At 36.6% G+C, this 21,845-nt stretch overlaps 1 protein-coding gene across 8 annotated transcripts in view; it reads left to right on the forward strand.

The window, feature by feature from the left end:
• PPP1R9A (protein phosphatase 1 regulatory subunit 9A) overlaps positions 1 to 21,845 on the forward strand; it is a 230,710-nt gene that overhangs the window by 154,811 nt on the left and 54,054 nt on the right. For 7 of the 8 annotated variants that reach the window (XM_006779231.2, XM_015558300.1, XM_015558298.1 and 4 more), the window contains exon 6: positions 16,309 to 16,464. In XM_006779231.2, coding sequence (XP_006779294.1) covers positions 16,309 to 16,464 — 156 coding nt within the window. Of the gene's footprint in view, positions 1 to 3,789; positions 3,856 to 16,308; positions 16,465 to 21,845 lie in introns of all 8 variants that reach the window. The other variant, XM_015558301.1, reaches the window with a different exon arrangement.

Genomic DNA, 21,845 nt, shown 5'->3' on the forward strand with positions numbered 1-21,845 from the left:
AGAGTGAAAAAAATAGTTTTTAAGGTTCATCAAGTGAAATTTTTTAGATCACATACTACGTACTTCTTCCAGTACATAGGAATGAAATCACATTCATCTCCCAGAAGTTTTCAATTCAAACAGGTAAAGTGCTCTCTCTCTCTCTCTCTCTCTCTCTCTCTCTCTCTCCCTCCCTCCCTCCCTCCCTCCCCCTCCTTCTCTCTCTCTTTCTCCATATAGATATGAATATAGATATACACATATCTTTGTATATTATTTTCTAATGTAATAATTTTAGTAAATGCAAAAGGAATGTTTGTTACTCAACATTTACACTTAAAAACATCATATAAATTTTTTTGCCAATTTTTGTAAGGAAAGCAGAGTTGATTGTCACTTAAGCAGATCTTTTCAGGGGGAACAGGGGTAAGTAAGTATTCAGTGCCAGCCACCTTGCAAGGTGCCTTTCCCCACATAATTTCATGTATCTTTACAGCAAACGGAAGAGATTCTTTTTATCTCTAGAAATGCAGCAACTGAAGCTTTTTCTGGTAGTCGGCAGAGTTCAGATGGGAAGAGGGATCTTCCTGGCTCCAAGGCCTGGACTCTGCACCACGCTGCTCTTTCCAAACAGAGTGGACTGAGGGTTCTGCCGTGTTTAGACGCACACAGATAATTGGGTAACAAGAGATGCTTAAGGTGAGGGAGTATCTTATAAGAATTTCATTCTGTGACTCTGTCCTACATCTTATCTAATAAAGGATAATATGCAAATTGACCATCACTCCACACAAGATGGCTGCCCCCATGTGGACACAAGATGGCCAGCAGAGAAGGGTAGTTGTGGACAATCAGGCCAAAGAGGGAGGGCAGTTGAGGGTGATCAGGCCTACAGGGGAGGACAGTTGCGGGGTATCAGGCCAGCAGGGGAGGGCAGTTGCGGGTGATCGGGCTGGCAGGGGAGCAGTTAGGCGTTGATCAGGTTGGCAGGGAGGTGGTTAGGGGATGATCAGGCTGTCAGGGAGGTGGTTAGGGGACGATCAGGCTGGCAGGGAGGTGGTTAGGGGATGATCAGGCTGGCAGGCAGAAGCGGTTAGGGGATGATCAGCCTGGCAGGCAGGCGAGCTGTTGGGAGCCAGCAGTCCTGGGTTGTGAGAGGGATGTCTGACTGGACCGGTTTTAGACTCCTCTGAGGGCCAGATGCCCCCGCCCTGCACGAATTTCATGCACTGAGCCTCTAGTTTCTAATAATAAGGGAATCTAATTCTTGGAGGGTTTTTTACTCTAGGCAACTGCTTAATATAAGTATCCTATGAAGATAGGACTTAAAGAGTATACAAATACTTTACAAAATATTGTAGAAATAGAAATCAGGTGCTACTATGTTATTCCAAGTAACCCTCACTTAACTGAAATGGTCACAGAGGCTTTTCCTCAGTCTCTCTCACTCATGCTCCTCTCTGACTTATGTACTCCCTCTCTTGCTGTTCCACACCACCTCACCCAAGTGTGCCACGCTGTTAATTTTCTGTGCATAGGAGAGATGAAAGCTGTACAAATGATTAAAAGTCACTCCTGTTTAAACACGTTATCTATGTGACTTAAATTCATTTTTTTTACTAATGCTACCAAATATTTTTAAATTGATTTGAGTGTTGTGTTCCTATCTTTTATTTACTGTCTTTCTCTGTTAATAAAAAGTAAAATGTCCAAAAATTGTAATGGAAATGAGATCAATCAATACTGGTTATCTAGTGGGTAAATGGCCCTTGAATAATTTAGTTAATTTGATATCTACTTGAGCAATTCATTGATTTACATATCTTTGTTAATCCTGAATTATATAATCAATCATTTGGTTTCTCATGCTTCCTATTTATAGAATAATTCTGTGATTTCAAAGATAAAATCATTTTTATTTGACAGTATCCCCTGTGACACTCCCTGGGCCAGCGAGGAAAACCTCTAATTAAATGTAGAACAACAAGTTCATCCAAGTAATTCCAGTGCCAGTATTTAGATCATCATTGTCTACAAAGGATAGATAGCTTCTGGTTTTGGTCAAATCATCCAAGTTTGATTCTAACTTGGAACTTGTCACATTGACAGAGAGGAGTTGCTTGCTTGAATTGTCTACAGGGAAAACATTGTAATGTGATAAATATATCCAGAAATTGTAAAAGTACAGTGGAACCATAGTTGGGACTAAAACTATTTTATCATGTATTGTGTGTGCTTAGATATATCTGGTTTAATGCTTTAGGAAAGCATAAATGATACTCCAAAAGAATTAAAATATAGAGATAATTCCAAACTCTAAATTTCTGCATTTTTATAGGCTTATCTTCTCCAAGTGTTTAAACTAGAAGAGTTTATAATAAGCAAACAACCAATTCAACATAATTTGCATTCCTATATCTTTTTACACTCGATGTTAAACATTCTGATTCTTTAAAAGCAAAGTGGCTTTTTAAATGGCTCTACCTTAGGCCAAAAGTGGCTTTTAAAAATGTCTTGTGAAAATGGTTTTACCTAAAGGCTAACGAATAAAAGAGATCCTACAAAGAAGAGGAAGACAAATATCTGAAAAATTGAAAAATGTTAAATGTAGATCTGTGTTTAGTGTTTGCATTTCTGGATTTAATAGAATTATTGTTCATTTCTCCTTCCTTCCTTCCTTCCTTCCTTTTTCTTTCTTTTCTTTCTTTCTTTCTTTTTTTTTTTTTTTTTTTTTTAACAATCTGAATAGTAACCATGGAGGATTTCAGTAAAAACCCTCAAACAGTTAACACTGTCCCATGATATTCTGGGGTATGGTAAATTTTCCAACTAGATTTTAATTTTCAATAACAAGTTAAATCTCCCGTCATACTCCACAACAATCAAGCTTTAGCATTTGAGTGGTGAGATGATATAATTCTGGCATGGTTTGTGTACTGTGGGTCTTCTATGCATATTTGGGGCATCTCTATCAGAGTGTATTTTGCAACGTGAAACGCTGTGGGCTCAGACTGGAAATGAAGTCTGAACTGGTACTGTACCACTTTTTTAAATTAGAAAATAAATATGGTCATTTACATTAAAATGAGCTATTTTACATGCACATTTAAAGTTATCTGATTATTTTGCTTTTGCCTCTTTCTATATCCTTTTAAACTATACTATTTATTACATTTTAAAGGCTTAGATTATAGATGGCATTTCAAAGACTCTTTAGGCAGTAGTTCATAACTATGTTAATCATCACTCCAGTAATGGAGGCCCCATTTTTTTTAAAACAGAATTTAATCTTTCTATAATTTCTTTCCATTACTGGAAATTAATATCATTATAACTATATTATAACAATATTAGTTAATTTTTTAGAATCTTTAAAAGTACTGAATACAATTTGGAGCAGCTACCAACATGTATATGCATTTTCATTGCTTGTGTTAATGTAATAACTGAAGGCAAAAATATAATGGAAGCTATGGTTTGCACAAGTGTTAAAAGATTTACAAGAACAGAATTTTTATGTGAAAAGCATTAAAGGGATAGCATTATATTTGACTCATGCTGTTTGCTGTTCCTGGTTGAAAACAGCTTGTGTTGTGTGAACAAGAGATTGCAGTTATTATGGATGGCTTTTTAACAATGTGAATTGACTTTATTCTGTGTTTATAAGAGTGGGGGCATTCTTTTAGTTCTTGAAAGTGTGTGCTACAGCAGGCACTGGAGCGTCAGTGTTTTGTTTCTTATCCTTTACCATTAGGCTGCTCTCTTTAGTGGGGTAAATCCTTCTTTAATTTTTGTTGTCAACTATTTTAGAACACGGTGGCTGACTTGCAAGGAGTGTCTGGCAACTGCAATAACAATAACAACTATTTCCTTAAGGTTTGTTTTCTGGTGGGGAATAATGCGTATCTGTACCTTCCTGCTTCGTGTGTGAAATGAAATAGTCTCTGTCTTAACTAGCTTTATGCTCACAAGATCTTCTCTAGAGCTGTGTGTTGTGAATGTTGAATAATAGTTTGAGGATTATTGTTTGAAAAATAACATTTAATTATGAAACTTGAGTCTACATATCTTAGTTGCAGAACTGGACTCACTTCCTAATATTTAACCATGGATGTTTTTAACCCCTAATACTTTAAATATTTTGTAATTATTATTAAAGAGAAACAAAAGACATCTAAGAACAGAGCTGTATGATGTTGGTATAATACAGCATACACAGTAACTTATATTGTCTTTAAATCCAGCAATTTTCTTTTAATACAATGTTCTTAATTTTTAAAAAATGCATATATCTTTGAATTATCATAGTACTTACTTGCATGGTCTATATGGTGGACATGCCAAAATGTCTACAAATGTGTTATACTATACCTAAAATAATTATCATTATCTTTAGCTGCCAGTAAGAGAGAGGAGGTTGAAAAGAGAAGTCAGTTTTTTTTTCTTTTTCTGAAACATATGAAAAGATGCCTAACCATATAAGCAATGAGGATGTGGAAATGAAAAACCAAAACGAAATATTTCATACCTACCTAATTGATTTAAATGGGATATTTTACGTTTGGGCAAGAATGTGGGGTAAAAGGACCTCTTATTCTCTGTACATAGGAACATAAATTGGCCCAACAACTTTGAAAAACCTTTGGCAATTATCTAGTAAATTGAATCAACAATTATATTTCTTACTAAACACCTGCACATGAGCTATAATAAATGTATAATACTGTTTTTAAATAGAAAAAAATTGGGTACAACTGGTATCTTTATCAACAAGAGAAAAGGTAAATATATTGTAGTACAGTCATACAGTGGGGTAATATACAAAAGTTATTTCAACAAGCCACAACAACTGTTGGACTCTGAGGAGTGTACCATTAAAAACAAAAAGGCACAGAAGAATACAAACAATATGATTTCATTTATACAAAGTTTAAAATCTTGTAAAAAAAATAACACGTTGTTTAGTTATAATAAAAATGTTTTAAAAACTAGAGAAAATTGAGAGTGACAAAAGCAGATTTGCTCTGCAGGGTAAGAGTTTGGAATAGGTTCAAGGAGACACACACATATGGAGGACCATAATTAAAATGCAGCGCTTCTGCTTCTGTTCTTGAACTAGGTTATTAGTTCATTGGTGATGGTTACAACATTATTCGTTATATTTTCTATACGTTACAAAGTACCCTGTATCAACTCAATATTTAATGAAAAAGGTTAAAATCTGCCATGTAGAATTGCTTCGATTTAGCAGTTATGAAGATATAAAATGAATAGTTCCTGCTCTTCAAGGACTTACAAAATGACTTAAGAACCTGTGTCTCAAACTTGCCTCAATGTGAGGATCTCATGGTACTTCTTTACAATGGTAGATTTCTACCTTGAGCCACAGACCTACTGAAACAGAATATGCGTGATAGACAACCTAGGCTTATGGGAGTTTGTGGGGAAGGGGTTAGCTGCAATCAGAGCTGGACTTGTCCAGTTTAAAGATGCCAGGAAAACGGATATAAAGTCCTGGTGTTGCAGAGATTTGCAAAAAGGTATTGCTGCCAAGAACCACCAGATAGCCAAAAATGAGGAAAGGGGTTGAATTATTCTCCCTCCAAGGAATTTGTAAGATAGATTTATTTTTCTTATCAATTGATAGATAAACCATAGAAATACCATCAATGACATTTTTGTTGATTTTAGTTTATTTTTAGTATATATTCTATAATATATATTATAACATATGTAATATATATTAATATATGGTTCTGGTTCTATTTAATGACCTATTAGCATTTTTGTAATCATATGAGTCAGTTTTTATATGAACACACCATATTTTCCAAGATTTAATTAGTTGTATAATTATAGAATTATTAAAACAATGATAATATGTATCACTTTGGTCACTGTAGTTGTTCTCTTCTGCAGATAAAATTCAAGAAAATACAAATCTCTTAGTCTCTTCCCACAGTTCTTCTGTTGGCATTAGAACAAGTGCTTCATTGTTTCCTTGGAAAGAAAAATGAAACTCAAGGAAGGCTGCCAACTTGAAATTGCGGTGTGACATTTGAATTACAGAGGTCTACTTTGGTCTGTTGGCTGTTCAGTTCTGGGTCTCAGTGGGAAAAATAGGGCTCACTGGTTCCCTCCTCACATAGAATATATTTATCAGGGACTTAAAGACAATAACATTTATGTCTTAGTAAGTGGGTAACATTATTAAGAGGAATTGAACTGGGACTATTGAGTCATGGAAAAGTACAGTTTATGCTTCCAGGAAGCTTGCTCTTTTGCTGTGGGAACCATAAGTATATATGGTAAGGAATTTAAATCATTTTCAAGGCAACCTGTCAAAAGACCAGATAACCATAGTATAAAAGAATCATCACAGCTAAAGACATACAAAGTAAAAGCATGAATTTGAGATTCATGGTTTCAAATTTGATTGCAAGAAGTTTTTTTGTTATTTTTGTTTGTTTTCTATAATGGAGAAACCAGCTCAATATTGTATATATTCAAAGAAATAAAAAGGCCAGTTTACCTGCAGAGCAGAGTATATAGAAAGGAATAGTGGTTGGAAAGTCTTTGAAAAGGTAAATTGAATAATATTCTAGAAACTTGTAAAATCAGCTGAATTTCTAATTTTTTCCCCATTAAATAATAATTGGCAGAAGTGCTCTTTAATCGGAACTATCTTTTCAAGTGTTTGTGTATGAACACAGCCTTGGAGATAGAGATAGTCTTTCCCTCTGGAGCAAGGGCAGTAATGCTGCCTGTTATAAAAGACGCAGGTTACCCATGCTCTAGGGTCCTCCCTTGTCATGTCTATGTGTATAGACATTATCTGGCCCTATTCTCATCACTCTTTGGAAAGTGTAGCTTGAGGTGTCAGCACAAAAATCATGATGGACTATATGAGCTAGTATGTGGAACAATTCTGGGTTAGAGGAAAGCGCTAACCTTGCTCAGACAACACTTACAGAGAAACACACCCACACTGAGCATGAAGGGAGGGAATTTACAAATGCCATGGCAAGAAGCCTGGTAAAATCTTTAGAACTCTGGCTGGTTCACTGAAGAGATAATGGGGCAAGGCATAGAACGCTAGTTAAGGAGAAATAGCAACAGGTGGGCTGCCTTTCAACTCAACCTCTATTGTAGTTTATTGTGCCAACTTTACATTAATTCAGACAGCACAGGACCTCAGCTTTTTGTAGAGGGTCTTTGCTGCTCTAAGGGAATATTGGTCCTGTCAAGAAGATATTCTTGAGATAGACAAACTCATGTGAGAAACCACTGATGAGTATTTGGGTCCTAACTGGTTTATAATACTGGTGAAACTGTTTGAAATTAGAAAACTTCACCATCCCTTATGTTCAAACCAGATTCATAATTAGACTCCAGATTGAGATTTCCTCTATAACAGAGTCCCTGTTGTGAGAGTCAAGGCTATGGCTTCTGAGTCAGACTCCCCAAATCTAAATAGATTGTGTTCATAATGATGACTCACCTTATATACTGCTTCAGGTGGACACTGGAAGTTTGGTTAAAACATGAGTAATCACTGCACTGCTCAAAACTGAAAACTACTGTACCTTATTACTGGCACAAAGCTGCTCTCTGCTCCCATGCCCTTTGATGCTTCCTCCCTCTATTCTGACTTTAAGGAGAAAGATGGCTACAGCTAGGCCTGAGATCTTTTTGTTCTCTGGAGAGACCAAATGCTACATGAGCCCCTTGAATATGCTGGGGAACTTTGAGAGGGAGGCGCCCAAACTTTATGGTTCTGTGAATACTGGTCTTGTAGATGTGACCTTTGGGCAAATGCAAGGTAATGCTGTTAATGTTTCCACTGTTAGACATATAATGGAATTGATGTGTTATATGCCTGCACTTCTTTGTCCCATTAGTGCCAAAATGGAGATCTCCCATTCAGGGATTGGCACATGTAGAGCAGTAATAGTAGGACATACAGAGCACTATCCCTGTTTTCTCCCATGTGGTCCAGAAACAATACAGAATCCCAGGAAGAGAAGGGGAAATCACAGCTTACTTAAATACTTAATAGCTGAAAGAACACCCGGCCTTTTCCCAACACAACACTATATGTCTGATGCAAAAAAAACCAAACAAACAAAAAACGACCACCTCCCCCTGAAACACACACACACACACACACACACACACGCACACAAACGCACACATGCACACACAAGGCGGTGGGGCAGCTATTAATCTTCTACTAAATTCTTATGGAAACTGAAATTGAAGCCTGATTCATGGGGCCATGTGTCCCACCTGAATTATCTCAGTTTGAGATTCGTCAACTTGAACTCTCTGACCAGTAAGATTGGAAGGACCCCTGCTTATCACATGGACATGGTAAGTTGCCATTCTGACCCAATAGCACCTTAGATTTACTTGAACAAGTATAGCTTCCAATTCAGGGAAACTTTACCTCTAGAAACAAGGCCTCTAGCTCAGTGAGGCCTTCAGTTCATAGAGGTTGCCTTAATGCATGGGCTTGGTTCACTGATGGGTCAGCTAAGCTACCTACTACTTTCCAGCCTCAGCACCAGCTATGCTCACCCAGAAATGGATTTGGTCACTTTGTTCAATCAGTTGGCAGAATTGAAGGGCCTTCTCATAATTCTGGCCTGAACTCCCCATGATAAACCTTGTTATATCTTTACTGACTCATGAAATATTATCAATGACTCAGCTGGTCACTTGGAAAATTACAGACTGACAGGTGAAAGTCTGGGATGGCAAACCATGGAAACAAACTGTGGCAATTGATCAAATTCTTTGGGCTATTCATGTAACTGTGTTGGTCATAAGAAGCCTTTGTGTTTTTAAAGAAACACCATCTTGAGATCATCTTCAGCTGATCCACAGATCCCTCTAAAAATGAGGCCATTCTTGGTTACCCAGGGTTGTTTTCCTGAGGAATGGTTAATATGCATCCTGCCACCCATTCTTAGGGTGGGACTCATTTAATTATAGAAAGTGGTACAAGTTTTGACTGACTTTAGATGATGTGATCAGTGACACCACTTCAATTTTAGAAGGCATTCAGGTAAACCTCAACTAGCTGGCCAAGGATATTATGGATAATAGAATTGCCCTGAACCCTGGATTTCCTTCTTGTGGACCAATACCAAGTCTGCAACCACTGATACATCCTGCTATGTCTGAATTAATACTTTAGACAAGTGGAAAGGCCAGTGAAGAAACTTTAAGGAGAAAGCCAATTGGGTTTCTATGGTAGACCCTGATGGTTTATGGTATTTCTTTAGCCAGTAGGGTCTGGCGGTCTTGGGGAACATGGTTGATCTAAGTACTGCAGGTTAGATTCATTCTGCTGCTTAGATATCTTTTAATAGTGCTCTTTATGCAGTGTGATACAGGATGGATTTGGTCCTAGCCACTCTTGGTCACACTGATCAGTGCAGCCGAGAGAATATGATACTCATGGGAAAATTCACCAGAAGCCAAGATAGTGTAGAAACGAAGGTAGACATTGTTTGGAGACAGTCTCTCCCTGGGTCTCTCACTTCTCTGCATGCCTTGTGGGCAGAGACACTGATGGCCTTTGTTCCATATTATCTTTTCAATGATGTTTGTCTAGTGGACAGCCTTATTAAAAATGTGGGTTTCCTAAGCTCACAATTCTTAACAAAAGATTTTTTGCTTACACCTCTGCTTCATTTTTAGACCATGTTCCCCTGGCAGTACGCTGGTTTTGAACTTAGTTTGGAATCCATTTCTTAATTTTAGAATCACTCAGGTCACTAGGGACATTTCCTACTTTCTCCTTATAGAAGGTGAGAATGTTGCTAAGCTTTCTGCCACTACACAACAAGGATCCCCTCCCAGATTTCCATGTATAGTCTGTTCAAGGCAACTTAGGCTTGCTTAACATACCCTTCAAAATCCTCCCGGCCTTCATTCATTGCCTGGTTTCAAAGCTACTTTCCCATTTTTCTGTATTTACTATATCCCCTTCCTATTGCTGTATAACAAATTACCACCAAAACTTAGCAACTTAAAATAAATAATATTTACATATTAAAGTATCTGTGGGTCAGTTTAGTTGGATGCCTCTGACTCAGGATCTCTCCCAAGGCTGTAAATAAGGTGTCAGCCAGAGCTGCAGTCATCTAAATGCTCAGCTGGGGAAAGATCCACTCCCAGTCTCACACACAGCTGTTGGCAGAACACAGAGCATCCACTCCCAAGCTCCCTCGTGTGAACTGTTGGCAGGCTCCAGGCCCTTGCTGGCTGTTGGCCAGAAACATCCGTTCCTTTTGATGTGGGCCTTTCCCACAATATGGCCACTTGTTTCTTCAGAGCAAGAAGACAAAAGAGATGCAAGTCACACCAGGCTTTCCGTAAACTATTCCGGTCATTAGAAGTGAGTCTCTAGGTCCAGTCTGCATTCAAGGAGAAGGGCCTGTACAAGAGGATGATTACCCAGAAAGAGGGATCCTTGGGGGTCATTGCAGAGCCTGCCTGCCATGTTGGGAAATTAAGTCCCTCCATTTGAGGAGTATATTTTCTAAAAGGAAGAGAGGGGAGGACTAAAGGCTTCAAAATATTATAAAATCAAATGCTACTCCATGAATGGTCTATCACAATTAATTGGAACATTTTAGGAAGGGAAAGATGAGTTTGAGTTGTTACAAAAGATTTTGTGGGTAAATTGTAACTCTCTCTGGTCAGAAATTTTAGGAAGAATAATTTGTCAGCAGTATTATCAATGTCCTGAAGAGCTAAGCACCTGAAGGCAGGGAGTGCAGAAGGCCATCTTGGTGACCTAGATACTGATCTTCAGATGTTTCTTGATTTGGTGCCCAAACAGTAAAAATAGAGTGAAATATCAGAAAACATTCTGAGAATAGAGATTGAGAAGAACATTTTGAGTGACTTGATAAGTGAGAGGAGGAATGGGCCAGGGATCATTGGGATGTCTTACATATTTTATTTCTTCGGATCCTATCAGTATCCGCACGAGATTGGTATCTTTTGCACCATTTTATAGAAGAGGAGAGCACAACAGCTACCAACTAAAGAACTTGCCACCATCATGCAGCCATCACATTGTTCTTTCTGTTTGAGGGCCCTGATCTCTCCAGCCGCAGAGCCCATGCTGTTTTGGTGTGCTGCTCTGTGGCCCTGTATTGGAGAAGCCAGGGATGGGGAACATAACAGAATCATAAAGCCGTCTACTCGTGTAGCGTACTCCAGGCACTGTGATGAGTGCTCTGAATTTATCACTACTGGAAATTCTCCCACCAGACTTAGGAAGAAGCTGCTGTTATTTCCACTTTAGAGATGAGCAAATGACGCTGAAAGAGACCAAGTGGCCTCACATGACAAAACTAGGGCACACAGAAGTCAACTGACAGCAAGTGGAGAGGGAGGCCTTTGCAGAGAAGGGGGTCCTGTGCTGAAAACCATCTGGATGGTTGGCACAGATTTAGGAATTTTAAACATTAAAGTGTTAGTTTGAGGTCTTTTCTTCTCTAGATAAAAAGCAACTCTCTCCTATTCATTCACAGAACTGAGTCTGAAAATATACATAACCAAATTCAAATCCGATAAACAAATGCTAACACAAACTGCATAATTACGGCTATTTTTATGATTAGCACCGTTTAGTTTCCCTGAATTTACCAGAGCAAACATTGCTACAGCAAAAATTACTGCTAATGGTTGAGCCTAACAACAAGAGAAAGTCCCCCAAAGGGTCACTTGGGCCCCAGCTACAGCTGTGCTTCACTGTATTTCTTACTTGAAAGCTGAGAATTAGCAGGAAAATTCGGCTCTGCCGTGCTGTGCAGATGTAGCTATGACTTAATTTATTCAGCAAACATTTCTTTAGTGCCTCCTATGTGCCAAGCAGTGTGCTAGCCACCCTGGCATTGCAGGAATAAACCCTACCCAGCATTCTCAAATAGCCAACTTTTATGAGTGACATAAGACATGTAGCAGAAACAAAGGGTTGAATTAGAAGAGTCTTAAGGCTGCAGCTTCATAGGATGTGCTAAGTAGATGGATATTCACTTCTGATCACTGGGGTAGGAGGGGATCCAGTTACATGACGAGAACAGAGGCCTGGATGTTTTCTGGGATAGAAGCTGGTATCTACTCCAAAACCGGGAATATAAGAGGATGAGCAAGTTTACGGGATAGAGACATTTTACTTCAGAAATGACTGACCGATTTGCTTATAAAAGACTCTAGTGTTTAGGACATTATATTAGCAGATGTCCGGATATGAGATAGATTGGAGAGCTTTAGCATGTTGCTGTTACAGTACGTATTAGTACCACCAGCAGCAACAAGCTGCAGTTGCTCATTTTGAGCACCTACCATGTGCCGGACTTTCACAAACACTTCACAGGCGCCATCTGATTTAATGTCATGACAACCTTCTTATCACAGAGCCAGGATTTGAACATAGGCCTGGGAAACTTCAAAACCAAGATTCTCTCATTGGTCGCCATTTAACCACCTCATCAACATAACAGATCTGTCTGTTCCTCTGTACAACCTGGGCTGAGATCCTCAGCCTTCCTGGGGCTAGGGCTCTAGTGTGTCCACTCGCTTCTGCCCCCACCAGTCAAAAATTACATGTTTACTAAGAGGCAGAACAGCTCTACTTATTATTATAAATGTGTATTTTAATGAAATATCTAATTCTGTAAGTAGTATGAGTGTAGAGGAAGTGTGTCTGTGAAAATGAGATAAAATGCTTAGGGAAGATTCAGTAAAGACAAGAAAATTTCAGTAGCTCAAGAAAATTAGATGTGAGAAGGAAATGTAAGAGATATAAACCATAGACACCTAGCGGAAGGTTACACTCGTTCTGCCTTGCAAATAGGGTTTTTGTCCACTTTAAGACACTGCAGTAATTCTACAGACTGTACGCTCTAGTTCTGGTTTACATAAGAAAGAGTGCGTGAAACATCAGTCAGCCGGTCCGTAAGCTAAATCTTTTGAAGGAGATTTCTATGCTCTCGCCCAGGGTGAGCATGTTATGAGAGAAAAGAAGAGGATAAGAACTTTGGAGCCCATCAGAGACACTCTTCAAATCTTCAAAGTGAATTGAATGATAATGTTCAAAGATGTGGAAGGGGAATCTCAACACTACAGGATTATGCACTAGGGTTTTGGCTGGGGAAATATGAAAGGAATGTATTTCTGTTTTTTTATCTGCAGAGCTTTAGCTCATGTAGACCGCAGGCAGCATCGCATAGGAAAAAGAGCATGGGCTTTGGAATATGTTAGATGTAGCTTCAAGCAGATAATTGAACGTCTAACCTTGGGTAACGTCTCTGATTCTCAGTTTCCTCAAATTAAGATGGCAGAGTAATAACCTATATCACCCAGTTTTTAAGAAATGCACAGTGTCAGGCACACAGTAAGTTATAAAAATAATTGTTATTAATTTTTTGCCCCCTTTTTTTGGGGTGGGGCTATTAAAAAGTATAAGCTAATAAGCAAGAAGGCAAACAAGGAGATGAAAAGGAACATGTACTGTCCCTTCACTCCTTACACGAAGAACTATTCTTGCAAGCTGGGACAAAGAACTCTTCAAGGGTCTGTTTATGAAAGATGTTGAAACTGGCTAGAAATAAAGATAAGGAAATGGATGCCGATGGAATACTTTGTTGTAGCAGTTGCTTTTTTCTACATCATTGTCCATCATCCTTTGTAAACTTCAGATTCAGTTCAATCTAATTTTGAGGTTTATGGAATTCTGCTAACATATCATTCTATGTAATTTATTTCACTTGCAGATTTACCGAAAAGTAATGCCCATTTTCAAAGTAGATAAAAGAATCAGATGCACACATTATTCTTCGTCTACTAGATGTAACTGTTAAACCCCTAGGTGTTTGGGTTCTGTAGTAAATGCCTCCTTTATTCTAAAGCTGGTTCAGGATGGGAACAGTAACTGGTCGGTGAGGGAGAACAGCAACATGAGTTTTTAAACGCTCTATCCAGAGCCTCTAATAAGTAATTCATATAATCAAGACAGTAAAAGACATATCTGATCCTCAGCATGCTTATAAGACTAATTAGAAAGAGCAATGTTAGTAAATAAAAAGATGAAATGGAAAATAAAAAGTATTTTAGCAGAGTTGCAGGTTATTTGGATATTGAGACAGAAAATTGGCGAAGTCAAAAAATAAAAGAATCAAGAGGAAGACTTCTTAATAACGTACATTTATGAAGATAATGTACATTTCAACTCTTATGTTTAAAAAGTGCTACATCATTGTCAGACTTTAAATTTAGCTTAAGATTTTATTGAGTCACTCATGATATTTATCACATTGATGATATAGAAGTAAACTTTATATACCTGGTTTAGGCCTTCATAATAAAAGTGTGGCTGTGCTGCTAGTTGTAATTATAGGGTTAAAAACAAGCACAGCGTTTTATGCCTCTAAATCAAAACTCTCAGCAAGGTGTCTTGAGATTGTGCACGTACCAGCCCTGCTACATTCCTACTGATTAACATCGGCTGGATTTATAACGTTTCTCTTGGTTCTAAATACATATAGAAATTGGAGGTGAATTAATTTACAGACTATCACAGAAAAAAAAAAACACCCCATATCAAATCTGGAAAAAGAGTTCTGTTAAGATTTGTAGGATCTAATTATACCAACAAGTGGGAGCTCTCTGGAACCAAACAGCCCCACTCTTCAGCTACCTTTCCTGTCGGGGCCTAGGACACTGGGAATGGTAGTTATAGCTTGGATTTTTTAAACACTGGTTTCTGATGAGTCCTAGACTTCCAGGTACTTTTATACAAATGCCACCTCAGTCAAGGTCTTCATGATAACAACCTCTGTGTGGGGAGTAGAGTCTGAAGAATGCCAAGACAGTTTGTTCATTGTGAACAATGGCCCTCGGATTCCTCACTAGAAATTGTGTCTACTTCTGGGCTCCATGATTTAAGAGAAATGTGGAAAACTTAGAATCAGAGTATAGGTTCAGAGATAATCACATGAGAATTCTGCAGTTGTTTTACCTCAAAAGAAGTCAGAATGGCAGTTTAATAGTGATCTTCCAGACGTGAGGAATTATTACATTGAGGTTCATGATCATATTTCCTTCATATGCAAACATAGTGAAAGAAATGGAGTTTCAGCTCTAGCAAGAGCATAGCAAGGAACCAAAAGAAAAAAAGAAAAAAGCAATCAGATGCTAAGCCTATTTAACCAAAGGAATAGATCACTCACTACACTGTTTATGAAAGTTTTTTTAAAGGCAGTATGACTTCTTATCTGTTTTATGTTTTAGATGGGACTACCTGACGGAGCAGAGATGAATTAAATGAACTTTGTTTTTTGTTGAATCGGTGATTTATCTTTCAATTATATCATAAGCTATAGATCTCAAACAGTTATTTTGAATTAGCATCTCATAGCCCGATGTTGCCAGGAGCAGAGCTACCTTTTAATATTAAGGAAGTTAGTAGTGAGGAGGAACATTTATCCCAGGGTCATGAACTCAGATACCTTAGGGACCTGCAGATATCATGAAGGAGGGAAGGTAAGAGCATGGAACAATATGGAGTTACAGAAGCTGTGGTATTAGAAAGTGTGTGATCCAGCCAAAAGGGATAACTACTGCTGACTCTGGCTAATTGTTATCATATTATAATGTGCTTTCTCAAGAAAAACTGGAAACCTAGAATATTATGTGAATTTTTTTTTTTTTAGCATTGACGAAATGCTAAGATTTATCATAGTACCCTGCAGGCAAAACAATACACTCATGTGGACTGTAAATTTAGAAACCTTGGGGTTATCCTTTAGGTCAGTAGTTAACCACATTAGTTAAATAAATGAAACAGAATGATTGCATTCTACAGCTTAGGTGAATTCATCTACTACACTTTTGTAGGATTTAATTAAGGTCCCTTTCAATTCTGTGAATCTTTTGATCTCCCCTTCCTTTTTCTGCGCGCCTAGTATCGGGTGACTTATTCACATGGGCGATGAGAATTTAAAGGAGTTATTTTATTTAATAAAACCATCAAATACTTAGGTTAAGAGCAATTCTTGTTGCTATACTAGAGATGCTGATGAGGACAGTAGCTTTTCAGAAATGCACTTATACATGGCATAGACATGTCACTTTGAGTTTTTGAACTAACATTTGTTTATTAACATCGGCTGCATGAGGCATGCTTGACTTAAAAGCCTACTTACACTTTTACCACTTTATTTCTCTTTTATAAAAACTATTTTCCAATCACCCGTCTCTCCCTGGGGGAGGGCGGCTAGAGTTCTGAAACCCCCTTCCTTCCAGACAGGAGACTATGCCACCGATGAAGAGGAGGATGAGGAGGGGCCCACCCTTCCCGGCAGTGACATGGCCATTGAAGTCTTCGAGCTGCCCGAGAACGAGGACATGTTTTCCCCATCAGACCTGGACACCACCAAGCTCAGTCACAAGTTCAAAGAGGTAAGCTGCTGGTCCGCAAAGTACTTTTTATAGCCGCCCATTTCATTATTAAGGATGTATTTTTGTTTGAAAAATGTAGTAAGATTTATCAGTTTTCATAATAGAGCCTTTTCATAAAGAATTATCTTGAATCACATTGAATGTCAAGGTAAAATTTAAGTGGCTCTTGCTCCACAATCATTAATTTAAACCCTTGTTATTTGTCATAGTGACAGTTTATAACTTGCCTATTCCATAATTTCAAGCTGTAGCTTAAATGTGCGGTTTTCATGATAAGTTCATGTTATATTCTTTCAGTTTTATAGGAGTTTGGGGACCTGGTGATAAGCTTTCCTCTAAGACAGTGGTTTGAAGAAGTTGGGTTTTTTTTTTCCTTTTCCTAAAATAGATAAGATCCCAACAGCAGTCAGATGATATAACCAAATGGTTTAATTGAAGAAAATAGTGAATGAACTTCAAACAATGCTAGTGGAACTACCAAGTGAAGGTGAAGCTGTTGCCATCTTTTGGCTTAATGGTAAAGAGGGAGATGACCTTTTTGGAAAGAGGGCCATTCAACATCTGCAGCTTTTTAAGATGCAGCCACTGCTAAAAACTACATCTTGCGGGCAAGGTTGATGTATACCCAGTCCCTTCTCTCTTTCTACTGATACCTCCCATGAGTCTAAGACAGGCAGGGGAGTCAGAGATGCCTCTTGAAACCTGAGATCAGTGCTCTCAAGGCAGGAGCTGTCTGAACTATTCAGAACTCCAAGACCTAAAAGAGAAATAGTGGTGAATGTGTCCACAGGCAATTTATTCTTCATTGTTTTAGGGAACATCCTCCATTGTGAAGACAAGTACAGTATGTTATTATTTACAGCTTCTCCAAATAATCATGAAGCACTGAGGCTCGAAAACCACTGTTCTGTGGTTTCAAGTCTGTTAGGGACTTGACCACTTCTGGGGGCGGGGGTGGGAGGTGGGGAATGTCCTATACTTGAAAAATAAATTTGATAATTGCAGATTTGTGATTACTGATTTTATTTGTAGTTTCTAATTTTCATTTGGAATTTTTAATTTTGCTATATCATAAATAGGTCAAGTTTATACATTCTGATGTTATGTTTTATATACCTAAAATGTTGACTTACCTTTTTAATTCCTATGACAAAATTTACATCTTTGAGACCAGTATCAAGGTGAATATACTTTTCAAGTATAAGTTTTTATGTAAAAACAAACAAACCAACAAACTTAAGTTCATTTTAGAGTTTTGGAAAATACAAATTATATAAATATAAAAAATCTCTCATAATCCCAATGTTGTGGTATTTGGGATTATATAATATAGGATGTGTTAAATTCCTACTCTTTATATTTAAATTTGTAGTGTTAGGATTTTCCCACGTCACCAAATGTTCTTCCAGAACGAATGCTTCTTCGCTATTTCATCTGACGGATTTTTCATGACTTATCTTTCTAATTCCTTTTTGGGGGAATATTTTCTTTACTTCCAGGTCTTCTTATAACTGTTATTATTAAAAGTAAAATTACAGTAATACCTTTGCACTTGTCTTTAGGATAATTTCTCACACTGGAATTATTAAATCAAAGAATATGAATATTTGGGGGACTTGTGATATTTAACGTGAAATTGAACCAGAATGGCTTTTTTGGTTGATGCAGAAATGTACTTAGGAGTTGAAAGTGCCCATTCCTTTCCACCCATTATTATTAGTCAGGTTGAACCATTTTCATTTATATAGACCACAGAGTCCTTGAGGCAAAATACAGGGATTTTTCATACAATTTATAACTATTCCTAGTTCTAAATCAGGTGTGACTGTCTCAGTACAACGAAGTACACTATTCAGTAATGCTCACAAAACTCAGAATTCCCTTACATACAGCAGTGCCTATCTTAGGACCATTTCTCATAAGGGATTTCTAGATTAACTGACATCTTCAAACCAAATACCACACCATTTCACTTCTAATTTATTGATTTTCTTTTGTTTTATATTTAGCATTAACGTATTGGGGAGATTGCCATTGAGTATCAGCTACATGCCACTCTTACATAGCATCTGTACCTCACACAGTGCCACCGTTAGTTTTAACGTTGGTTATGTGATTAAGATACACGTCCAAATACTATGTAGCACCAGATATTTTTCATAAGATTATGCACAAAACCTGGGGTGGAGGTGGGTAGTCATGCTTATTGGAATCTGTACAAAGTCTCATATTACAGAGGCTTCTCTTAATTACATTATTTCAAGCAAAAGTACATGTCATGCTATTTGGGCAAAGCACTTTACACTGACATCTCCATCAGTCCTGCTTTTGGCCTATTCTGTATCTTCCCTAGTAGACTCTAAGCTCCTCTGGCTTTGCTCACTGTTGTATCCTCAGCCTTTGCACAGTCCTGGGAAGATAGTGACTAAATATTTGGTGAATGAATGCTATGAAGCATATACTGGAAATTTTTGTGTACAACAAGACAAGTACCTTAGCTTAATTTTTTTCAAATAGTTAACAAGATGGCTCCCACTTTTCTTAAACACTGATTTACCCCTTTCCCTCTTGTTGGAGGTTCAGCGTTATTAGCTACTGAATTTGTGTGTTTACACTCTGGACTGCTTTTGGCCTTCATATTCTGTTCCGTTTTCTCATTCTTTGCTGAAGTATTATTAGAATATGTATTAAACATTGTTGGAATGAATCAGGTCTATCTAACTTCAGATATTCCTTTACTTTTCAACTTATTCAAGAAAACATATGAATCACTTTATTAATTCCCTTGGGGGGAAAAACTTATCTGTAATTTTGATTGTAATTACATTAACCTAGTAAATTAACTTGCAGAAAACTGGCATTTTTTTTTATCACTTTGACATTTTTAATCCCAGCTTATGGAATATAACTGGTCAAGTCTGGTCAAGTCTTTTTTTTCTGACCTCTAAAAAAATTTAGTCCCCTTATTAGTTACATAAGTAACAGAAAGTCTTCACTAGAGTGGATTAACCAAAAGCTGCCACAAAGGTTATATTCGCTTTGATATAAGTTAACAAGGTTTCTTTACTTTTCTGTTTTCAGAAATGACTTTAATAAGAGACTTAATGACTTGCATAAGGTAGAAATTACTGTTCCCTGAAAGTTTGTAATTACTCAGCTATAAAACCATCTGTGCCTTTGTGGAGGAAGATTTTAAATATCTTTTATAATAGTTAATACTCTACCCAAGGTTTCAGATTTTTCTTGGGCCAATTTTGATATATTTGCATTTTTCAAAAATACATTTCAAATGTATTTCCCAGGCATTCATATTTCTTTACATATTTTATAATATAATTTTCCATATGTACTATTTGTAATACTTTAAACAATAAAATTAAAAAATAAAGTACTGAAATCTTTAATATCTATAGTTACTCTTTTATTATTTCTTTTCTTTATTTGAATAGTTTCACTTGTTAGTTCTTTTTTTCTAGAATTTTATCTGTAATGTTATCTTTTATGTTCTTATTTTCTTTTTAAATTAAAAAACACTTTAAAAAATTTTTGAATACTTATTTTATTCCTACCAATATCTTTATTTGTCATTTTATCTCCTTTATTGGTATTAATCAATACCAATACATTTATTTTTGATAACTCCTGCATTCTGTAAGTATTTGTAAATATAATTTACATGTATAATTTTTTCTGAATATTGTTTTAGCTACATGTCAGAATTTTTTACATTTAGAACGCCATTGTCACTTTGATCTATTTTCTCTTGGGATTTCTTCTTTAACAAAAATTATTTAGTGGAATATTTTATTTTCTAGACATATGGAACTGTATTTTGCTATTCTTTGGTTATTGGGCTCTAACTCTGGTCAGAAAAGATATTCCAAATAATAGCTATTTAGAATTTTCAAGGCTTTTGTAGCTTAATTCATAAATAGGTTTGTTTAAATATTCCTCATGGATGCAAAAAACACTCATATTCTATTTTGGGTGTGAAAATTATATGTTTTTCATTTACATAAGAGTAATAATACAAACACATTTTTCTATAGCCTAGTTTGCATTTTGTCTTATCAACTAATTCTGAAAAGTATATGATAAATCAAAAGCTATAGTCTTTTTCTTATAATTCTGTCAATTATAGTTTTATATATTTTAAATCTTTGTTGCTATGTACATATATGTTCAGGATTGTTACAACTTCATGGTTTATTGCAACACCTCTCTTGTAGCTTATGATGCATTTTACCCCAAATTCTAATTCATCTGATTGTAAAAATTCAACACTGCCTTTTTTTTTGCTTCATATTTACTTCAAAGCACCTATTTTCTATATATTTTTTGTTTTTAGTCATTCTGTACCTTCTTATTCAAATCCGTTTTCTATAATCCACCTGCTCCTAAATCTTACCTTTGTACTGACTTCCCTGGGAGTCTTTGTCAGCTAATGGGTGAGTTTAACCCATTTATATTTACTTTAGTCACTGTAATATTAGAACTTAAATATGCTGAATTATTTCATATTTTACAATTTCCATCTTTTCTTCTTGTTTTTGTTTTATCTTTTTACCTATTTATCATTAGATACATAAAATTTTCATCTGCTGCCTAAAAGTTAAACATTTTATTCTTTTTTTCTAGAGATTTTTTCTGAGTTACTTTCACTCAACCTTTAGTTATTTTCTCCCAGCATTATAGAAAACAGATCAATAGCTCTGTCATTACCATTTAACAAAATAATAGCCATAGCATACTCTCATCCACTTCTCCTCTCTAGTTTTTCTGCATTTCAGGAGTTTCAGTTAATTATATTTATAGGTATGCCTCTTTAGAGAATACGTAGTTCCTTCGTACCTGTACTCCTTCCCAACTTTAATAGGATTTCAGTACTGCCCTGATGTTAATTCATCATTGTTCTAGTGCTGCTCCTTTACCACATGGGACCAGAGGTTAAGTTAGTGGCCAGGACATCTAAACTCCAGAGCAATGAAATAGATTGTCTTTGATATACCTCTAGATGCAGGTTTACCTCTGGTTGCTGACATTTTCTTGCTTCAGATCTTCATTTTCCCCCCAAATGTCTAGAAACATGTGTCTTAGAGTGCCTCACAAGCTTTTTGTTAATTGATGAATGACAACCTGAAGCCCATTAGTATTCCCTTTTTTTTTCTTGTGGCATCTCCAAAGTTAAATTCAGGGAAGACAATAAATAGCTTTTGTTAATTTGCTATGTTGTACTAAACTGGAAGTTTTCTTCTATATAATTTAGTCATTTCTACTTTTACTTATTTTTATTAGTTCCATCATTATTATCCTTAGGAATGTTTAATTTCTTTTATTCTATTGTATTGCAATAAACAATTTATTGTAATACTTTATTGTTT

This window comes from Myotis davidii, unplaced genomic scaffold (assembly GCF_000327345.1).
Source record: "Myotis davidii unplaced genomic scaffold, ASM32734v1 scaffold187, whole genome shotgun sequence".
NCBI classification, from domain to species: domain Eukaryota; kingdom Metazoa; phylum Chordata; class Mammalia; order Chiroptera; family Vespertilionidae; genus Myotis; species Myotis davidii.